The sequence below is a fragment of the Trachurus trachurus genome, assembly GCF_905171665.1.
Source record: "Trachurus trachurus genome assembly, chromosome: 14".
Lineage (NCBI taxonomy): Eukaryota > Metazoa > Chordata > Actinopteri > Carangiformes > Carangidae > Trachurus > Trachurus trachurus.
The window spans coordinates 20,126,262-20,147,464 of NC_139903.1; the positions used below are offsets into that span (position 1 = coordinate 20,126,262).

A 21,203-nucleotide genomic window follows, 5' to 3' on the forward strand; every position below is an offset into this window, starting at 1 on the left:
ACAAGGCTTCAGACCAACAAACACCAGGGGCATACGACACGTATCAAAACATGTACCCAGTGTTTTCTTGTATGACTCCACACACTGAAGTCAGCTTGGCTGTATCCCAGACCAGTTACCTCCCAACCACCTTAACTTATACCAGACATCATTGTTGCAGCGCTTCATGTAATTACTGTACCCTCAGTTTATGTACTTCTACACCGTATTAGGGCCATCATTTGTTAGTCAAAGATTTGCAAGAAAAAAAACTTAAATCCTAAAAAAAACCTAAATCTAAGTGTTTTTCTTCTACCAAGAAAGGAAACATGTTTACATTTTGTGAGGTTGGACCGGTTGGACAGATGTTGCTTGTTTTATATTATGACCATTGGAAGATCTTATCAAACTCTACCTTTGAACTTGTTATTTTAGCACAGAAATGCCGGATAATTATGGATCCTATACTTGTGTTTCCTTCCTTGACAAAAAAAAAAGAAAAGAAAAATGTTTGAATTTTTTCTCACTGAATTGGGTTTTGATGTATTTCCTTCATCGATGGAAACATAACATAAAAACATTCTCAAAGAATATCCAAGTTCTTTCCTCATAAATGTGCAATATTTTACTTGAAAACTCTGATGTCAAAATTTAAATTTACCCCACTGTCTTCCACTAAGTAGGTGCCCGCCTAATCACAACATCACTTGTTGCTTCTAAAATTAAATGATAAACTCAGTTAAATTGAATGCAGTGACAGCCGGACTTCTACATTAAAAAGAAGAAGAAAAAAAAAAAAAACTCGGCAGAACAGCATCAGATTGTTAAACAAATATTTCCCTAAATCAGAGCACACAGGTCTGAACACACACGTCACATTTATAATCTGTAAAACATAACCACGTAGATACCATTATCTACGTGGTTATGTTTTACAGATTATAAATATCATGAGTGCATCACACCTTAGAGAGAGAGAGAGAGGAAGAAAACAAGTCCCTGTTGGTCGTGATGCAGTGCTGGTGTAACAAACACTGTCAGCGGAAGTCAAGGCGTCATCTCTGCTGCTGTTTGTTCTTGGTAGGTTATTACAGGTACAAGACGACCGGGCAGATGATCTTTCACTTGCAATTTGTATTGTGCTGTATTTTTGTGTGTGTGTGTGTGTGTGTCAATTCCAAATCTGACCTCCTATTGTGAACCCTTACCATGGATACAGCACTGCCTATAGCTGATGATGTTAATGGCCAATAGAAACGGATGTTAGCAGATTATTAAGACCTTGTTTCTAATCAATACCAAACTGTTTCATGTGATAATCTGAATCACAGATAATTTGGATGGTGTGAAGACGATGTCACCGGTTAATTGATGAACGAACTCATCAGGAGTAAAATAAAAGTGAGAGGAGAGCGGTGAGTAAAGACTGAACACGCCTCAAGCTCAAAAAAAAGCTTGTTTATTTTTTTTTCCACACAAGAAGCTCCAAATGAAAAGCTTTTAAGATTTTCTTTGAAATGGAATCAGAAGAAATGTCACCTTCCTCATGTATTAACACTGATAAATACAGGGTTTCTACTAATCAAGACTGATCAGAAGAAAGGTTGCTGTTAGGTGCAAGGTATCATGAAAGAAAAAAAAGAAAAGAAAAACATTTATCACCAAATGCTTAAGACCAACAGAAATCCCCCCATCTGGACAGGATCTTTCTAAAGTAAACACCCTCCCCGTTTTCACATCATGACAGCAGGCCTGTGGGGGCGGGACCTGCCTTAAAGTGCAGACTGGGGCAGGGGAGGGGGGCAGCTTCAAGACCTAAATGGACACCAGGGCTCTGAGGGAAAACGTTCCTCCCCCTGTGTGAACCGTAGCTTATGCTCAGCGCACTGTCGTTATTGGAGTTCATTGTCAAAAGTGGCTCAGTAAGTCATTACTACTGCCGATGCAAACCATTTTCTTGTTTCCATCATTATCGCCAGGTGTTTACTGCGGGTTCACACTGTGAGCAACGTGATCATCTGGTCGTAGACGAACTTAGTAGTGTTAACTCTATTTATGCCAGAACATGTAACTCTAACTAAAACTTGATTTTTTTTTCTATATTTCAGTTTTGCATCAAGCCTTAACGGACAAGATGAACGTGTTAATTTGTAAAGTTTACATCTGCTTGTGTGTCTTTTAACTTGGAACGCAGCCAGACAAGCAGTTTCCCCCTGCTTTCAGGATTTATGCTAAGCTAAGCAGGAGCTTGATGAGAGTGATAAATAAACCTATTTCTTGAAGAAAACTAAACCGAATCAAATATTGGCAGCCAATTATATTGAAGTTGACAGTTAACTCTAAAGTATTAATAATTTATTCATCAATACATCTACATGTTGAATATATGTATGGATTGGTCAAAAAACATTTTTAAATTTCGCATCTGAACATATCAGCGTCTGGGATGACGAAACAGGCCATAACTTGAATGATGAATCTGCATTAAACTTTGAATGATGGCATGAATTGTATTCATGTCTTTTTCATCATAATAACATTTTAATATCATTTTGACAGTTTTCTTACTATATTATGCAAGTTATTTCACCATGTGAAACTATGTTGACGTCCAGTGTATCAATGTTTCATTTTATTTTTTTCTTTGCAGATGAAGGACCCTAATCAGTTGCTAATATATTGACTAATCAGTACATTACAGAGGTGGACTAAGAGTGTAAAGCAGAGCTAGTATTTTGTGTTTGCTGTGTTGCTCGATTTAAGAAGAACTACATCATATGAAGGAGAAAAGGTGAAATCACACTTTCTTTTTGATCCTCGCTTTAAATGAGTTGAGCTGAAGTAATTGTAAAAATAGTAGTGGCTGATCTGGTAGTGGTTGTTAACGTGCTAACAGTGCAGTGTTGCGATACAAAAGCAGCGTCGATGTCTGTGATGTTTTGAGCATGTGCTGCGTTTGAGACAAGACGGAACTCGGAATCTCCTAGTTGAAAACTCTGAGTTCCGACTTCAAAGCGTTCGAGACACACCACCATTCCCAAATAACCAAAAACATGGCGGATCGGGACAAACTTTGCCATCAAAGTGCTTCACGTAAGACATAAAAACATTACAAAGGGCAATAAAACTATTATAGAAAGAACATTTTAATGTATTTTGGCATTTAAATGCATTTTAATTGATGTGTGGCTCTGCGCGGGTGCAGATTGTTGTGTGACGTCACACAGCTCAAACTTTAGGTGGTGTTCGATTGCACTTTTTCAAGTAAGAGGTCAGAAAGATCCGAGTTCCGACTTGTCTCGAACGCAGTGTTAGTGTTGGTACATTAATGTGTAATAAGATTTACAGTAGCTGGGGGCTGATGGGAAAATTAGGTGATAAAACAAAGTAAATTAATACTGTAGTATCACGGAAATTGTCGCTGATGACTTTTTGCGTGACCTGTCGACCAGGTTGCTCACAGTGTGTTAACGCCAACAACTTATCAAAGCATCAAAAATTTCATTTTCTCAACAACATCATTTTGGATTCCACTTCATGTGTCACCGGACTGAAAGCATATAAATTTCACTTCTGTCTGCTGTAATCAAAAAGCGTTCAAAAGCTAATAAAAGAAAAAAAACAAAACAAAACAACATATAACGCCACCAGGCTGCCTGTCGTCCCTGGCTACGGCCAAAATTGTCTCCTTCAATTGCACACGTGTAGAGTATATTGACAAAAGGCATCGGTTTAGGCATTCAAACATCTTGGCACTGAGAAAATAAAACAAAGAGGAGAGCTTGATATATATATCTATATAATATTTCTTTTGTTTTCGAGCGTACATTCGTCATCCTTCCATGAGAGGGATTATGTAACTAATACAGTATGGTGCTCATGAGGGTCAGGGCGTGGGAGGAAGCAGCTTTAGAGAGGAAAAGAAACATATTCAGTCTGGCAAACTAAAGCAACGACTACCAGAGTAGGCAGCGGAAGAAAATGATCAAGTAACAAAGGCATCCCTATCACACTGTCACACCCTGCCCCTCGACGCCAAGCCACGCCACACAACGCCACGCCAAACTCCGCCCACACTCTGTGCTTAGATCCCTTCCTTCTGTCAGAGCCGGTCCAGAGTAGTCCGCTAATAAGCTCTTGGCACTTTTTGGACATGATACAACGTTTGAACGAAATGACTTTGAACAGGGTTGTTTTTCATGGGTTTCCTTCACTGTGCCGCGCTCTCGGTCCGCAGAGCGCCGATCACACTTTGGATGTTTTCTTCGGGAACCTGAAGGAGACACGAGGGTTTTTTAGGACACACAAAGCAGCAATTAACCCTCATTACTTTTTCAGCACCAACTGATCAATTAAAGTTTGTATTGACTCATCATCCAGTTAAATTGTCTCAACCCCAAAATAACTCAAATAACCAACAAGTGATCCGAAAATATTACATTTTCAATAATACGTATATGACAAGAAAAAACTGCAAATTCTCATTATTTAAAACCTTAAATTATAATAATACTATCTCTCACCAGGGCGTGGTCAAACTTGAAGGTACTAATGTAGTAAGCTGGAATGTCGGCCGTTGCCAGAGGCTCTGAGATCTGAGCCACGATGCCACACTCGTCTGCAGAGAAACAAAAACAGCGCAGATCGTTAGATATTGTGATTCAGTCAGCGTTTCACTGGCTGAATAAAGAGTGCTGAGGCGGCGCAGCAGTGGCTCCCACCTCATCAACACCACCTGTCAAATGTGATCTTTTCCAATTGATTTTCAACTGGATGTTATTTATTAGTGTTCGTTGAGACGGGAAAAAGTTAAAATAATATTTTCATACAGGTGAGTCATGGAACTTCCATTTCAGTGTCAGCAAGCATCTAAATGTAGAAAATATGACACGTCATCAACCGAGTTGAGGTGAACACCGACAGTATATTAATCAGAGCTGCCAATCGATTCAAATATTTAATCACATGAGCGTTTATAGTTGATCATGATTAGTGTTAAAGTGTTAAATAATGGACAAATATACTGCTTTATGCAAATGTAAACCTTATCTTACATCAACCAGTTTTGTGTTGGTGAACAAAGCACTGATGGAAACGACACAGTATTTTCCCTACATACAAATCTCACCAACACACAATCCACACTTGTTAAAGTACAAACTGAGATTACCTGCTAGTACAGTAAACAATGATACATTTGAGATATCCCATCAAAAAGACTTAGTGACACTTGCACAAACAGGAGAAAAGTTTTTTTGTCTCTCTCAATAGTTTTGTTGCCAATTTCCTGCAAGAAAAAACAAATATTGTCAACACACCTGTGTATTACTGTATGTGTTGACTGTTTCAGCTGCCTCTCTGGAGCAGACAGGCAGAGAAAATCAGCACGAGCTGAACAGATTCATCACCAGATGTTTTCAGATTCCCTGTGATCCTGACAGCTGAGAACAGATGTTTAATCTGATGCTAACTGCTGCTGGGAGATGAAGTCTTTGTATTCGGTTGTGTTTAAGTGGGTTGTAAACAGTGGGATCAGAGCTGCACATGAAGACATCGAACACAGTCTGTGACAATGGGTGGTGAAAATGCACGTCTGCTCTGTCAGTAATGTCTGTGTTTGTTTTACTGATATAATATTATATACTGCTGATGTTGATGATAGTATGATATATATATAAAACATCTTTTATTAACAACATCCGACAAACCTTCTGGAAAAAATGGTCAAAACAAAGAAAAATCATTGCTCACCAAATCCTAAAGGTTGTCCCCCGATACGAACCATCTTCCAAAGCTCACCAGAAGCACTGGTGAAGAGGACGTTGTTGGGAAACCTTGAAGAAAATAATAATAAAATGTCAAAACAGACATTTCTCTTTTTAACTTCTGTTTTATTGTAGTTTGAATTATGGGCCACTGTAGTTTTTTCAACAGGACTTAAATTCCAAGAGTCAACCTTTAAATTAATAAATCATCAATTTTTTACAGAACATTTTTTGAGACTGTTACCATCTTGACTTCCATCTAGTGTCTGACTGTTTGGCTGCAGTTAATGAAATGGCTGACACTTGGCACAGATGATACAGACACTGTGTGGGGCGGCAGCATTAATCCATCTACCTATTAACCATCCAGCACTCAGTGTCAAACATAGAAGAAGGGAGACCATTAATACTGTTGCCTCCATCCAGCAGCACTGAATAAGACTTAAACGGGTGACCTATTCCTTTAAGGCAACACATTAGGTCTTACATAAACGTGGGGACCAGGCTGACCTACATGCTGCACCAAGAAAATATGAACTTTGAAAAAACATAATGAAAGTTTGGTCCAATTATGACTTCACCTCTTCATGGCTTAATGTCACTACTGACCCATATAAAAAGGGACACCTCAGTTATGAATGGACCGTGTATGATCAGATGTGCTAATAGAGGAGCAGCCACATGGGATCTGCATGTGCTCGGGTTTCTTCAGAGCATTTCTGCTTAATTAGAGTCTACTGTGAAAAAGAAGGAGGGGGAGAGGGTGTCGCCCACTGTGACTTCAGTAACTTGTACATACCCAACTGCTCCGTTATTGCCTGGCAACAAACTAATCGCTCCCTCAAACAACAATCAGAAATTTGTTCCCCTGCATGAACATCGTGTCCCGGCCTCGTCTCTTCTAAAAAAGGAGACCAAATCCTGTGCTTATGCTGCTGTTGTGGTGTCAAAGGTGTTTTCTTCCACTCTACCTTTGAGTTGTCTGTTCATCCATGACCAGAGAGATGTAGCCCTCGATCAGAGAGAAGGAGAAGAAGCGGATGTGGCTGGAGTCCTCGCTGGAAGCTCCAGGCTCTTTCGGCCTGGAAAAGGAACAAACAACAGCATAGTGTGGATGGGGTGACGATGCTGAAATCACACTTCTTGTGTCCTCCAACCAGACACACTTATTGTGCAGGGTTTTGTTTAGTCAAGTAAAAGCAGATACAGATTTAAGATTTCAAATGTAGGCAAGTTTCATATGACATCTTCATTTTTATCCCTAGAGCACTATGGCAACCACACTTTGTAAGCCCTTGTTTTTAAAAAGGTGCTATATAAAAAAAAGGCATTATTATAATTACTATTAACTAACGTGAACTCCTGTTTAACATCAGAAACACAACGGCAGGTAGAGCGTCAGGGCTGTGTGGGCATCTCCACCTGCTGCTATTTCTGTTCATGTGGGTGCAGCAGCACAAAGTGCAAAAGGTTGAGACTGAGGTGGGATAAAGATCAATAAATACACTCTCAGCCGATCACATCACTGGTCTCAAAGCTCGGAGACGCATGACAGCAACTGCTCAACAAGCGGAAAAGACGCCTCTTCAGGAAATCAAGCTGATGTTGACTGGATGGTGAACAAGCAGCACGACCAGAGCACCACACATCTGCAGCCTCAGGATGATGGTGTGGTTTCTTACGTTACTTCAGATTGTGATGATCCTGTGCTTAGGACCACATCAGTCCAGACTTCAAGTTGGACTGACTAACCCTCTCATTAACATCAATGGCCACATTAAGCCGTACCTCACAGATTTAATGAGTTGCTACGATTCAATGTCTCCCACTGGACAGAACTGAGTGTGTGGTTATTCTGCAGCAGCCTGGTTTCACCTCCATGTGATTTAAACAAGGTAAACTCAGTGGACAGGCACGAGTAACGGCACCGCGCTGTGAGGCAACACCTCTGTCCTGCTGCCTTCAGATGTCTGCGGGGATTTAATGAAATTAACTTTTAATCTTTTATTCTAGTTTCACGTTTTGTAACCTTTTCTGATTCTGTTTTCAATTTATATTTTTATATTCTATATTTGTGTCTCTAGCCTCGTACAGATAATTACACACACATAATTTCATTGTACCTAGTATAATGAGAGAAAACTTTCACACAGTGTAAAGCAGCTGTCAATAGGAGATCCTGCAAGAAACACTCACACTAACTCACAGCTAAAAGGCAGATCGATTTACCAACAATTCTGGTTTAGACACATTAAATGCAAATTTTGAACTTTTATTAAATTGTTCTAGAGAAAAAAAAATCAGTGGGAGTTTATTTTCTGGGGCCGTCATTGGAGTCCTACTGCTAATGCAACTAAGAGGCCATCAATTAACGTTAACTAAGTCTGAAAATAGCTATAAACAAGCTAAACATACAAGTTTGTTTTTCTTTTTCTGTGCTCAGGTTATCAGGTCATTGTTGAAAATGTCCAACGACTGACTCACACATTTATGACTCTGTTTCATAAAGTAAATACTGTAATTTTCAGCTCAGGATTGTGCACAACACTGTGCCGCAGTTTTATTTTAAACCGGTAGGCTACAAGCTGATTCTCACCCTCCAGAGTAAAACATGACGTCCATGAGCAGAGTGGCTACAGAGGGCAGAGTGTCTGGGTCCAGGCTCGTCACGCAGAACATGTTGCTGGGACTTGATAGAGGGTGAATGATGGGACGGGGCACTGACAAACACAAATGACAAAAAAATGATTATATGGCACAACAACGTATACAACTTTACTGTGAAATAGTATGAAAGTATAAGCTACTTGTGCTGAGTGTAGTTGGATGTAGTAATCATGTAAATACACATGTAAATCTTAGGTAAAATAAATTAAGCTGTACTTTCCAGAGACATGAATCATAAAACTTGAAATCGCTATTACAAAATGTGAAATAAATATTCCCAGTCCTACCAAGTTTTGGCTTTACAAATCCATTGGTGACTCCGAGATTGTGCGCCGCTACAGTCTCCCCGTTGACCACCCGGAGCAAAGTGAACTCGGAAGACAGCGTGTGCATGACCATCGGCAGGTCTCGCTCTCGAACCTGACAACAAAAAAACAAGAGCAGATTAACAACCCAGACTGTGGCCGCAAAACGCAGCAACTGTCGCCAAACAATCTGAACATTACCTAAGGTTTTTTTTTTTCACAAAATCTTGAGCTTTTAAGGCTCCTTGGTTTTAATAGTTTAATAGTTTTATAGTTAATAATTGTATCGACCACAATGTTTTTGTCGAGCCAAAAAACTTTTGTTTTCTCAAAATAGTTTTTAACAACCTTAAGAAAACAGGCCTGGATGGTTCAGACTCTACACATAGAAGAGGAGAAGAATGCATATCCAGTTTGAAAGCAGTTGTTTACTCTCAACATAGCCAGTAGCTGCATTGTGAGTTTTCTATAGGTGGAGAGGATAATAAAAGTATCTGCCTGTGTCGCATTTCTTCATGTTCTGGCTGGTTTAAGGTCAGAGACTGTTTACTGCAGCCTGCAGCTAATCAAGAGCTCGGCCTTCAGGGTCTTTGCAAACAGAACAACACCCGCCTCAACAGCACTGGGCAATACAGCGAGGCAAGTTCATTTATGTAGAGCCTGTCAAACACAGAGCTAATTCAAAGTGGCAATGAAACGCATTACATGCAGTAAACCAATGTTTAAAGAACACAATGAAGAAGAAAATGGGATCTTTTCAAGCAGAACAGAGCCAAATACAATAAATTTAAATACAAGCAGACCAGGAAAAACAAAACAATGTCATTTCAGTGCTGTAATGAACAGGAGGGTTTTTAATTTAGATTTGCAGCCAGATTAGATCATCACAATATTATCTGGTTCCATCAGCTTTTTTTCATTATTGGGAAACTTGTGTAGTTTTGCATGTATCACAGTTTTTAATTTAACTTGTTTACAAGAGGAAACTGAAGATCAAAAGGTCAGAGAGAGATTTTTAACATAAAAGTTTTATTTCATGGAAATTGGTTTTGGCGATAGCTTATCTCAGAAGAAAGCAGTCACAGCAGAACTAGAGAAATATTTCCATGAAATTTTAACAAAAGTGTTGAAAGATGTTTTTTCTTTTTTAAAGGAATCCTTTTTTTTCCTGAAAATTTTATATGAAAAGTGGCCTACTTGAAAATATCCAACTAAAAATATCTTAGTGCCACTGAATGTGTGACATGAAAAGCAGAGAAAAATCTGCCTACATACAATCTTTCTGTCTAATAAACCTTTGAGTAAACTAGGCTTCACTTGTATTCATAACATTCAATAAACTGGATTGATTATTAACTTATCATAATAAAAACATAATTACAACATTATAAATCATTTTGCATTATAGTGTCCTTTTTAGTTTTCAAGTTATTTTAGTTCAACTGCTATCCATTCTTAAAAATACTTTCTGTACACAAAGGTGTGTATATGTTTATATTTGTGTATGGGTGCTTGACAGTACAGATGTATGTGGTATGGAGATACACATCATGATCAGTAACAACTGTGCTGCAACACTATTGGGATGACAAAAAAAACCTGTTAAAAGTGTGAAAAGAAAAAAAGAAGCTACAATAAAACTGTGAGCAGTCAACGCTTCAAACCAAGATAAAGATTTTTATTTAGTTGTCATGCAGCTCAGTACCTGGTGACGGAGCCGAGTTTATTGACAGGAGATTCACTTGGACTTGAATCAATAGATGAAGCCTCTGTTGTCTCTCTACAAATCTATTGCTCTTGATACAGAGGTGAAGTACATTTACATCAAAGTATCAGTGTTTCCTCATCCGGGGTGACAGCTTTTACTTTAGATTAATTATTATTAATATGTGTGTAAAGTGTGTAGCTGCTCGTCTCAGTCTGGATACTTAAGGCTCCATCTAAATGAGTGTATTCATCATTTGGGTCAGGCTTCACTAGCTTTATGCAACACAAAAGATCCTAACAGTGAGAACACACACACACACACACACACACACACACACACACACACATCTAAGCTGGTCTGCTCAGAGATTCTACAACAGAGGAGGATGGGTGTTGGGTGTGGGCGACTGGGTGAGCGCAGTGGGTTTTCGCCTTGTTTTATCTGATGCACCGATAATTAGGATTGTGCGTTGGAGCGGCCGATGTCGAGACAGGAAACAGGCCTGAGCCCGATACCTGGAATTCCAGAAAGAGGCTGAGCGGCTGATCCTCTTTATGTAACAGATTACCGGCATCGACACAGGTTTTTTTTTTTTTCTTTTTTCATTTTAATAAACATGCTAGAGCTGTTCAGCAGACCTTGTTTTTCCACTAAAGCGAGGCAATAAAAAAGAAAAAGACTCCATGTGCCCCAATGTGCTGCAGAGTGAGACAGGATCTCTGCCTAAACCAAAGGAAGCGGAGACATTACATCCAAGGTTATTGCTTTTTCATGTCAGGCATGTGTGGACGTAAACATAGTTTGCGCGTTTCCAGTGGTTACATAATAGACAAAGAATGCGACTTTTGAAGCATCAATCAATCAATCATTAGCTCTTGAATAGAATTTGCTTCCTCACTGCATCTAATGCAAGTACTGAACGACACATGTGGAGCAAGACAAAGCAAGAAATGTAGCTTGAAGTTCTGCATTCTACTGATTATTGTATTGTTTGCTATTGTTTTTAATCTCTGCACTTTTATTAATCTATTTCTAGTGAACAATAATGTATCTGTCCAAACATTAAAGTGTAGAATATGTCACTGTACATTCTGCTATCACAATGTTCTTGGTCAGAAATTTACATTCAGTAGCAGAAACTCTGTAAAGTTTTTTTAGTGGCTGAGATTATAATTACCTTCACACACACACACACACACACACACACACACACACACACACACACACACACACACACACACACACACACACACACACACACACACACACACACACACACACACACACACACACACACACACACACACACACACACACACACAAAAGACAGATTTACAGGGGATGACGCATAAGCTAACCATACTGTTTGTAATTTTATCTTTGAGATAAAAGCTTCACAGTTTGCCCTTCATTCTCCTGCAGCTGTACCAGAGCTTCACATTAAAAGCATTCAATTTGAGAAACACTGGGTGGCTTTTATTGTGAAGCGGCCAAAGGAAAATTTGTTTTATTTCTTCTATTGTGAGGCACAGTTATCACAGAACATAGAGCGAGAGACAGTGGAGAGGAGAATGGATTAGTTCATAAACTTTCAATTACAGCTGCACTCCCTGGTTTTTTAATTCTAATTTATCATATTCCTTCCTGTCTCTTCTATTTCAAATCCAGTTTAAATATGTTACATCAGTGCCTTTTATGCACTATGTAAAGCACTTTGAGTTGACTTGTTGTACAAGAGACTCTACACATATATGAACCAGCATTGTCTTGTCCTCCAAGCCATCAGGAAACGCTGAGACTAATGATATTTTAATTCTAGGACCTGGTCCAGTATGAGATGGTCGCTTTGATGCTGAGTGTGGGAGATGGGTCGTCGTCACTGACACTCACCAGGATGAAGTCCGTCTGATACGTCGACAGCATGAAAACAGAGATGTTGTGGTCGGCCAGAGGCGCTATAACTGATTTGGCGATTTTGGTGACTCCGATGGGCTGCGAACTGGAGGCGCTGCCGCCCCCAGACACCACGTTGAGCGCCAACCACGTGGCATCGGCAACACTGATGTGCTCCGACTGCGGCAGCTCTGGGAACGGAGAAGATACGTGTCAGAAAGAGGTGGAGGGGACGAACACACAAAAGCACCAAGTCAAAAGAGGAGTTGATGTCCACTGATAGTGGAGACAACAACAAAGTCAGCAGCATCAAACTGCAGCCAGTGCGTGAGACTATATTTGAAATGTCTGCTGCTTCTGCCCGGAAAAAATGCACAGGTGACGATGAAGTTTAGAAAAAACAAGAAAAGACACCGGGTAGTTCAAGTGAGCGGTGACTAATAATGACTGTTCCTCTTTTTTTAAAACTGTACCAGTTCCTGTTTTTCATCATTTTGTGCTGATACTTTTGTTTTAAGAAATACTGCCTACTGTGTGTGATAATGTCAATACCTGGAGTTATAGGAAATACGACATTATTACTGCAGACAGAGACAGAGCAGCTGTCTCAGACTGTGGATTGGAACAAGCTTTTCTTCCTGTGCTAATACATTCCTGTCTAGATGCTGGATCTCACTCCTGTTTGTCTTGACTGAAATGAAAAAAGACAATACATCTAACAAGAGCTTTGACTTTGACTTGTCAGCTTTAAGAGGCTTAACACATAAATGCGTTCACCGGTTAATAGAATATTGTTCTCATCATACAAATGAAAAATATAATAAATAAGACATAAAAATGCACCTTGCTCAGTTCAACAGACTCTGAGGTTTCGTTGTTACAGACCTACAGGGCGGTGGAGGTATGACTAACAGCTTGTGGTGATCTTTGACATTACTGTAACATATATATTCAGAGTTAGCTGACTGATTTAATGACTCATCATCACTGTTTTTTTTTACTGACAAATGACCTCTGGGGAATTTAGTGCAGAGACACCACAGATAGAAGCACTTGTTTGGGTTGGTTTGACCTGCAACAAGTGGGTGAATAATAATTACTACTTTGATAAATAATTCAATGTTTTAGTCATTTTCAAGCAGAAACACCACAAATCTCAAATAAGAGGACAACATGTCCCTTTACATCTTGAGAACATGATTTGTTGTCCAGGGCGTCTCTGTAGCAACACAATACTTGTGGTCTGACAATGCACAACAGTGTTGTGACACATTTTACCATAATCAAAAAAATTGCAGCTCCTGCAATTTGGATAATGCACTTGCGCTTATTATGATTTCAATCTCAAATGACATCTAATTGTGTTGTACTGTGTGTATGACATGTCTTTGATACCAACAACATATTAGCTGCCCTTGTATTATACCCAATATAGTGTATATACATTAGTAGTGCTTTATAAACATACATGTGGATTTACTGTACATTAAAGTTAGAAAAATGTATTTTCACTTTATTTTGAAAGTTTTTAAAGTTGTTATCCGACCTGGTCTTCTCAGTAGAAAACAGGCTGTAACACACTGAGAGCCAGTCACCAGTAGAAAATACCTGAGCCAGTTATGCAACAAATAGCCTGTGGTCTCCAGGGTAACCAAGGAGGGTCACCCTGGAAAAGGGTGTGTAATGACATGGATTCACTCACTCATTCACTCAGCCAACCACAAAACACAGTGAGCGGTGGCCTGGCCTCACATCCATAACGACAAAGTGTGCTCAAACATTAGCGCCCGAAGAAGCTACGTGGTTTTGTGTAGTGTGATCTTCCCGGTTACCACAGTGACTTTAAAGACCCACGAGGAGAGGCTCCCACCTTTAAAGCCCTCCTCGTCCACGATAATGGTGTAGTCCTCCGGGGTCTCTGTCAAACTGAAGAACTTACATCTGAACAAGAGAAAGAGGAAAAGAGAGAGAGAGAGAGAGAGAGAGAGAGAGAGGTCAGATTTATGTATCACTCTGCACTGAGAAAACGCTCAAAGTTGGACAAAGCTCAGTCAAACAGTTACTGACAACAGACATTGCAGTGTTCGTTATCATAATGAATGAAAAGTGCATGGAACAACAAATCTGTGTAAATGTCGTCTTTATCATTTTATATGAAGTATCAGACTCATGCTGAAGCACGTTGCTGCTCTGCCTCCAACATAAACCTCCACGACCCTCGCTGTGAGAGGAATCTGAGAGATCGAGAGAGTGTTTTAAATACACAAACACCAAGCTGGACGACATGATCTAATATCAGATTTACCCCGATGACACTAAATGTAACAGCATTAGTGTTGCTGAGCAGCTTCCAGTGTACACACATGAAGCTGTGGTCAGATCTGTCACATGTGTCTGATTCAGATCTTAAATCATTGTATCATCATTGTGTTCACTCATCATTTAAATATGTAACGTTTGATTAAAGCAGAAGTAAGCGATCCGGTCGTTTTGTTTGTCTTTTCTTGTCAGCCGATGGAGTTAGCAGTCCCCGCCCTCGTCCCTACGTCACCACATTCACGTGCATCCCTTGGCTGCACACACAGAGAGGACCGCCCCTTTATGCTGTTCTCTCTCCTCATTGGATAAAGGTTGTAGGATACAAGGAAAGTTTTCTCCTCGGCTTACAGCAGAGCAGAGTGACCGACAGACCCGTGTTTCGGACCAAACACTCTATAAAAGTGATTGCTGTCGGAAGATAGAACTATTTAAGACTTATATTAACACAAACATTCCGCTTACTTCTGCTTTAAAGTTTGACACAAATGTCAAATTACATCCTCATAATATAATATAATATAATATGATACGATAGTAAAATTCATTGCGTTACAGCATTAGTATTAGTATTACAGTATTATACATGGTACTATGCAACCCATATATTAAAGACTTCATGATGGGGATGTCAGTCACTGAGGGACAGTGCTTCTGTGAATAACAAAATCCATTTTGATAAGACTTCCCTTTTTTGAAATACCCATCACCAGACCAGAAATGTTCTAAGAAGGTCAAATAAATGAGATTTAAATCGAGCCCAGCAGACTCTGTTAAGCACAAAGCAAAGTGGTGCGGTGGAAAAACAGCATGTACAACACTCCTGTGATAATCACATTCTTTACGGGCCAGCCACCGAATGCTCACACTTCAATTTGGCTGAAAGGTGTGAACGGCAGCAGGCGAACAACAGAAAGACTCTCTCTGTGCAAACTGAGCTGTCAAGTGTCACTTTGACTTTCACAGTGGGGTTTGGTGGAGGTGGGACATCGGGAGGATGAACGCCAGAGTTGTCTTCTTTGTCTCGTGTCATAAAAGATTTATTGACTCTTTGACAGTTTCCCTTCACTGCATGGGTTTATGTTTATGAAAGTGCATGAAGATACAGTAGTTCATGATCTTTGGAATAAACTTGCTCCCGTACTTGACAAAACAGAGACATTTTACACATTAACTAAGATTGAGTTGATATTATCAGCAAAATCACACAGTTACTTAATAGTTTGTTGTTGTTGTGCTGTTGATGTTGAAGTTAATGATTTAATGATGTGTGTTGTCATGTGGAAAACATCTTCACGTCATCAAATTGAAGTGTTACAACTTGAACTTGTGTTCCCTAAAGGAGAATGTGAAGTGCGTCATACTAAAGTATGCAACATACTATACTTCACATAATGAGCTGCCAGAAAACCAAAACAATGAGCTAAAAGAGGTTAAAACGGGTAGGAAAGCTCATATGGTAGATGGTCAATAATTCTCCATTTGATCCATTGTTTAGACATTAATGATCAGTACTGGTTAAAAGCATATTTACTCTCAGACTAATTGCAAAACAAATGTCAATACTGCCCTCAAATAAGGTCTTGAAAGTAATATTACATCTGTACCAGTGTATCCAGTACATTCACTACATTGTGTTGTACACCTATGTGCACTATGATCAAACCACAGCATTAAGTTTTCCAGTATTTATAATTTTTCAGCCTTGTTTTTGTGCATTTTCTGTCAGAATTAGGTGGAAATAGAAACAAGACAGATAAGAGATTTGATTTGAAAGAGAAAGGGGAAAAGACAGACTGGAGTAAAACAAATCAACCCCTTAACATGCCACATCAACACTTAAACATGCACATGTTATTTGCTCGGTGGAGAAAAGAGGCACGACAAAACACTGTGATAAAAGCTGTGACTTCAACAACATGTGGTGGAGAAACCAGCATCATGTTGGGGACACTCGTGTTCTGCAGTCAAATGATGTGAAGTTACGTAATCATTGATGAATGGCTGCCATGACCACGCAAACATCCAGCCTCTAACAAGGTGCACCACCTCAGAAATATTTGCCCCCAAACATTAAATCTTGTGTGCAGCTAAGCCTGGGAGGAGTAGACGTAAGAATTCATCCAAAGGGATCCTTTAATCTGTTTTTCTTACTTCTCTGTGATGTGACACAGAAATTTCCTGACATTTCCAACTTCCTTCTTCGATCTGAAGTCTGAATTGATGCTCATATTCTTGGGGATTAACTGGCTCAGAGGCGAAGCTTTAGTTACAGGAACTAAGTCACTTGTTTACAAAGTGCCTAGGTTTCTAATTAGCACCCAAATCAAGAAATACATTTTTAAACAGTGTGGTGCACAAGTTGGCTTCAAAACAAAACCACATATTTAATGTGTTTACCCAGTCACATGAAAAAAAAAAAAAAACACCAGGAGCTTCAGATGACCTGGTCTAAAATAATGAGGAGGTTAAAGTGATGAGATTATGATGCATTCAAGAGCTGAAACAATCAACTGATAAGTCAAATGTCTTCTTCAGTGGGATTATCCACTCATATAGGTAGGGCTCCTGTGCACATTAATCTATCAATAGTCAAAACCATATACTTGATTAGATCAGGTCATAATAAGTGTGTTTAATCAGTAAGTAGCCCAGGGTTGATCACCAGTGCACTGACTTGGCCTGTTGTAAGAACAGCCAGTAAAATGAACTAATTTGCTCAGGCCAATGTTATATTAATAGACTGCAACAGAGCTGACAAGTGCAGAAAAAACAACACACAATAAGGCCCGTTGTTGTTGTTGTTGTTGTTGTTGTGTCACAGCTTGGACTGTTCAGATGAAAGTTTCTTGAAAGGGGGGACTGAGAGAGAATATCCACCCACAACTTTATAAAATAGTTATAACACAGCGAACACACAAACATACTGTAAACACACACACACACACAGCCGCTGGTGTCGGTCGAGCTACAGACGGCACAAAGCTGCAAAATGACACTACGGACGGACCGAGGATAGGCCTGGAAACTGGTGGCCGAGAGCGAGCACACAGAGTCGGCTTCTCTCAAAATACCACCTGGAGCCGGCGGCTGGAGCTCGAAAGCAACACGAACACCACCAATGCCTTTATTCATATATATGTTTTAATTTGCACTCGTTTTAACACACGTACACAGCAGCAGTAGCAGCCGGCAGTTTTAGTTTGCTGTGGTGTTAACAACAGCGGTGTCCTGACAGTAAACACGTCCGGCACCGAGCAGCAGCAGCAGCAGCGGCGGCGGCGGTGGTGGTGGTAGCGGCGTTAAATGACACCGTGTTATTCCCACAAACAGATATCAGGTGTTGGAAGTTACCTACCTCGTTTTGGAGGCCAGGAAAGCGAGTTTAATTAATCCGTGCGTGCAAATCTGGATCCCCTCTTTCTCTATACTCGCCACTTTCAAGCTGTGCTCTAAAATATGAAGCTCCATCTTTTACGTCTTCTCATTTGAGGAGCGACTAAAATGTAAAAAAAAAGGGGGAAAAAACTAAAAAGGAAAAAAACCTAGAGACACTTTCAGATAAGATGCATAAATAAATAAATATTATACGCACGCACACGCACACACATACGCGCACGGCAGGCTAAGGCGTTTTAAATAGGGAAAGAAAGAGGGAGGCAGGGTGGAATAAAGAAAGCAGAGGTAAAAAAAAAAAAAAAAAAAACGACCTGCTGTCAAACCTGCGCCGGAAGCATGCACACTTCTGGTAGGACGATTTCAAAATAAAAGCCGGCAGCACTAAGAATATTTTTAATAAATAAACAAATAAGAGATTTTTGACTGTTTTATCGACCAAATTTTTTTTAACAATTATAATCAATAAAATGATGATTAACGCTACTATCTGTGCAGCTTTAGACTCATAACCATCTGGATAAAAATATATTACTGTGTACAATTATTTGAAATGACCCTTTCCAATGTGTAGTAATGATAGGCTGTAGGCCTATTTGGATTCTGTTGTATGATGGGACGTAATATAAACAAAATAACATTTGCACTTTTTTGTTGGTTAATTAAATGGTAACAACCACATAAAAATATGGGGAAAAAATAGTTTAGTTATTTTGTGTCAGTGACATCTACTTGAGCAAATCAGATATATTACATGACACATCAATCACAATATCTGTGAATGGAAGAATTCAGACGTTGCAACACAGATCAGAAACAGTTGCAGCATATTAAACACACATTACATTTCACTCATTAACTTTTCCTTTTTGTCTCAGTAAGCATAGTATGCATTGTTTTACAATAATACTATAGCATTCTTTATTTATTTAGTAATATGTATCAAAGAACAGTTGGAGGTTTGCTTTGCGTATAGGCCTTGAGTCAATGCGCAGGTGTTACTGACTTTATTAAACTCAGAGGTTTAATAAAGGTGCACAACACCTAACGTTTCGACGCTTCACATTAGGTGTTGTGCACCTTTATTAAACCTCTGCATTATATCGAGTGCTCCAGTTGTTTCTTTTGGGTTTAGTCCTCTGTGAAGTGACCCAATTGCACCTTTCTATTACCAGTCCTGTCTGAGAGCACCGATTCACCGGCTGAAGCGCAATAGCACCCCTCCTTTTGGACATATTCATTTATGTTTGCTTATGCACTTGCATATTTTAAATAAATTGTTGAAATTCAAAAACAAAACTGTGTGGTCTGTTTTGATATGGTTGCTTTGCATGGGGACAGTTGCAAGAAGTTGTTGCAACCGTCCCCATCAGCCATGACAGACAACTTTGTCTCAGTACAAGCAGGAGCAGATCCTGATATGTCTTCTCTATTCTTGGCTGGCAGAGGGTGTGAGTGTCATCACTCTAGCATGTTTCTGATCAGAGAAATAAGACTTGATGCAACCGTCCCTTGTTGCAACTGTCCCCAGTCTCCCCTAGGCTTATATAGGAGGCTATGGGTACACACACACACACACACACACACACACACACACACACACACACACACACACACACACACACACACACACACACACACACACACACACACACAGATATGAGCAAAAATAACCTGACTAAATTCAGGTTACCCAGATATACAAAATCATTGCTTGAAACAACATACATTTGAATGAGAATCCCTGTTGAGTATGGTCATATGTTATTAGTGTTAAAATCCCGTTGCTTTTATTTTGAATAAGACATATGAAAGCGGAAGTGCCTACGTCAGCAGCTGTGCGCGGCTTGTCAGACATTTAAATGGGAGAGCAGCGCAGCGCTGGTCCCTGTTTGCTCTCAGACTGGAATAGTTAGCAGCTGGTCCGAGTGAAACAAACAACTTGCCATTCAAACGAAGGGGGCGGGTCCGCAGCGGAGCAAGGCATCGTGGGAAATGTGGTCTTTTAGCATATTTGTGTAGGCTATGGTGTACGGTCATGGATCTATTATAATATAATATAGGCTACTGTATATCCATGTGTACGGTGCACGTATCTTGACAAATACATGAACTCAAAACACCACGTCCGCCATGTTTATTTATTTATTTTTTTCCCTTCCTGTTTCTTCCTGTTGTCTAGACATGTTATTTACTGCATGGCTCCGGTTTATCATCATCATAACATTACAACATTATGTGTTTCTGCAGTGGGAAAAACATGTAGCCTATTGACAATGTCACAAGGTGAAATTGTTTTTCTCTTATCCACATGGCCTACCGCATTCACAACTTGGTGTCAGTTGTTTTGTTTTGTTTTGTTTTGTTTTGTTTTGTTTTGTTCGAAAATAAAATCTCAAAATTAATCCAATAAATCCATCCATATACATCTACCCCAAAGCCTGCCAATATTGACATGACATAGCCTATACACCCAAAGACGTCCCCATGATGTGAAGATAGAGATGTTTACAACTGAGTAAAAACATGTAGGCTAAATGAATAACATAGTCACTACATGTAATACCATATTATAAGATATCATAGATATTATCACTGTAGCCTATATAGATACACATTTTTCTATGGGTATTTCACATGTTGTTTATCTTTCTATACCCAGAGGATATGACAGTAAGTGACATACTGTATGGCATCATCACTCAAGTGTCTGTCACGTGTCCTGTCATATTAAATTTCTGTGTGCACATAATGCCTGTTTCCAAATAAAGGTTTAAACAAGTTGCTTCCTGTCCGTCATGAGTATTTTGGCTCAGAGGAAGAAAATGTCCACCAGCCTCAAAGCCCTGCTTCTAAATGTCGAGCCCCACAGCGAACAATCTCCAAGAGCTTCTTAATCCTGTTTTGAATTTTAACACACTGCATCCCAAATCTCACTAAAATTCTGCTTTTTCAGACTGAATTTATCTCACCAGGTCCCACGGACAATTTAAATGTATCTCTGGATGGCTTTTATCATGTAAACAGATGCCACTGCTGCTGCTCCTTCCCTCCTAACCACATCCCCTTTGCCTCGAAGGAGACCTTTCTGCATTTCATTTGAAAGTCCTAAAACACTTCCCTGGCAAGTATATTCGCCTCTACAAAATCACAGGAGCACTGTGGTGTTAATTG

General features: G+C 39.6%; 1 protein-coding gene across 1 annotated transcript; it reads right to left on the bottom strand.

Moving 5' to 3' along the window:
• Window positions 1-3,210: 3,210 nt before the first annotated feature.
• castor2 (cytosolic arginine sensor for mTORC1 subunit 2) lies at window positions 3,211-18,262 on the bottom strand. The gene is made up of 9 exons (XM_083987122.1): window positions 17,992-18,262; window positions 14,188-14,258; window positions 12,315-12,508; window positions 8,699-8,831; window positions 8,341-8,464; window positions 6,716-6,826; window positions 5,731-5,813; window positions 4,503-4,597; window positions 3,211-4,252 (listed from the first exon to the last, which is right to left on the bottom strand). Exons 1-9 carry the CDS (start codon window positions 18,102-18,104, stop codon window positions 4,190-4,192), a joined length of 987 nt encoding a protein of 328 aa, XP_083843248.1. The 5' UTR covers window positions 18,105-18,262; the 3' UTR covers window positions 3,211-4,189.
• Window positions 18,263-21,203: the final 2,941 nt, after the last annotated feature.

What these genes read in the sequence shown, in the direction of transcription:
- castor2 (XM_083987122.1), bottom strand. Translation starts at nt 18,104, where the DNA reads ATGGAGCTTCATATTTTAGAGCACAGCTTGAAAGTGGCGAGTATAGAG. An exon ending in ATTTGTAAAGCCAAAACTTG is followed by an intron (nt 8,465 to 8,698) that starts GTAGGACTGGGA and finishes TGTGTTTGTCAG; the next exon opens with TGCCCCGTCCCATCATTCAC. An exon ending in TCAAGTTTGACCACGCCCTG is followed by an intron (nt 4,253 to 4,502) that starts GTGAGAGATAGT and finishes TGTCTCCTTCAG; the next exon opens with GTTCCCGAAGAAAACATCCA.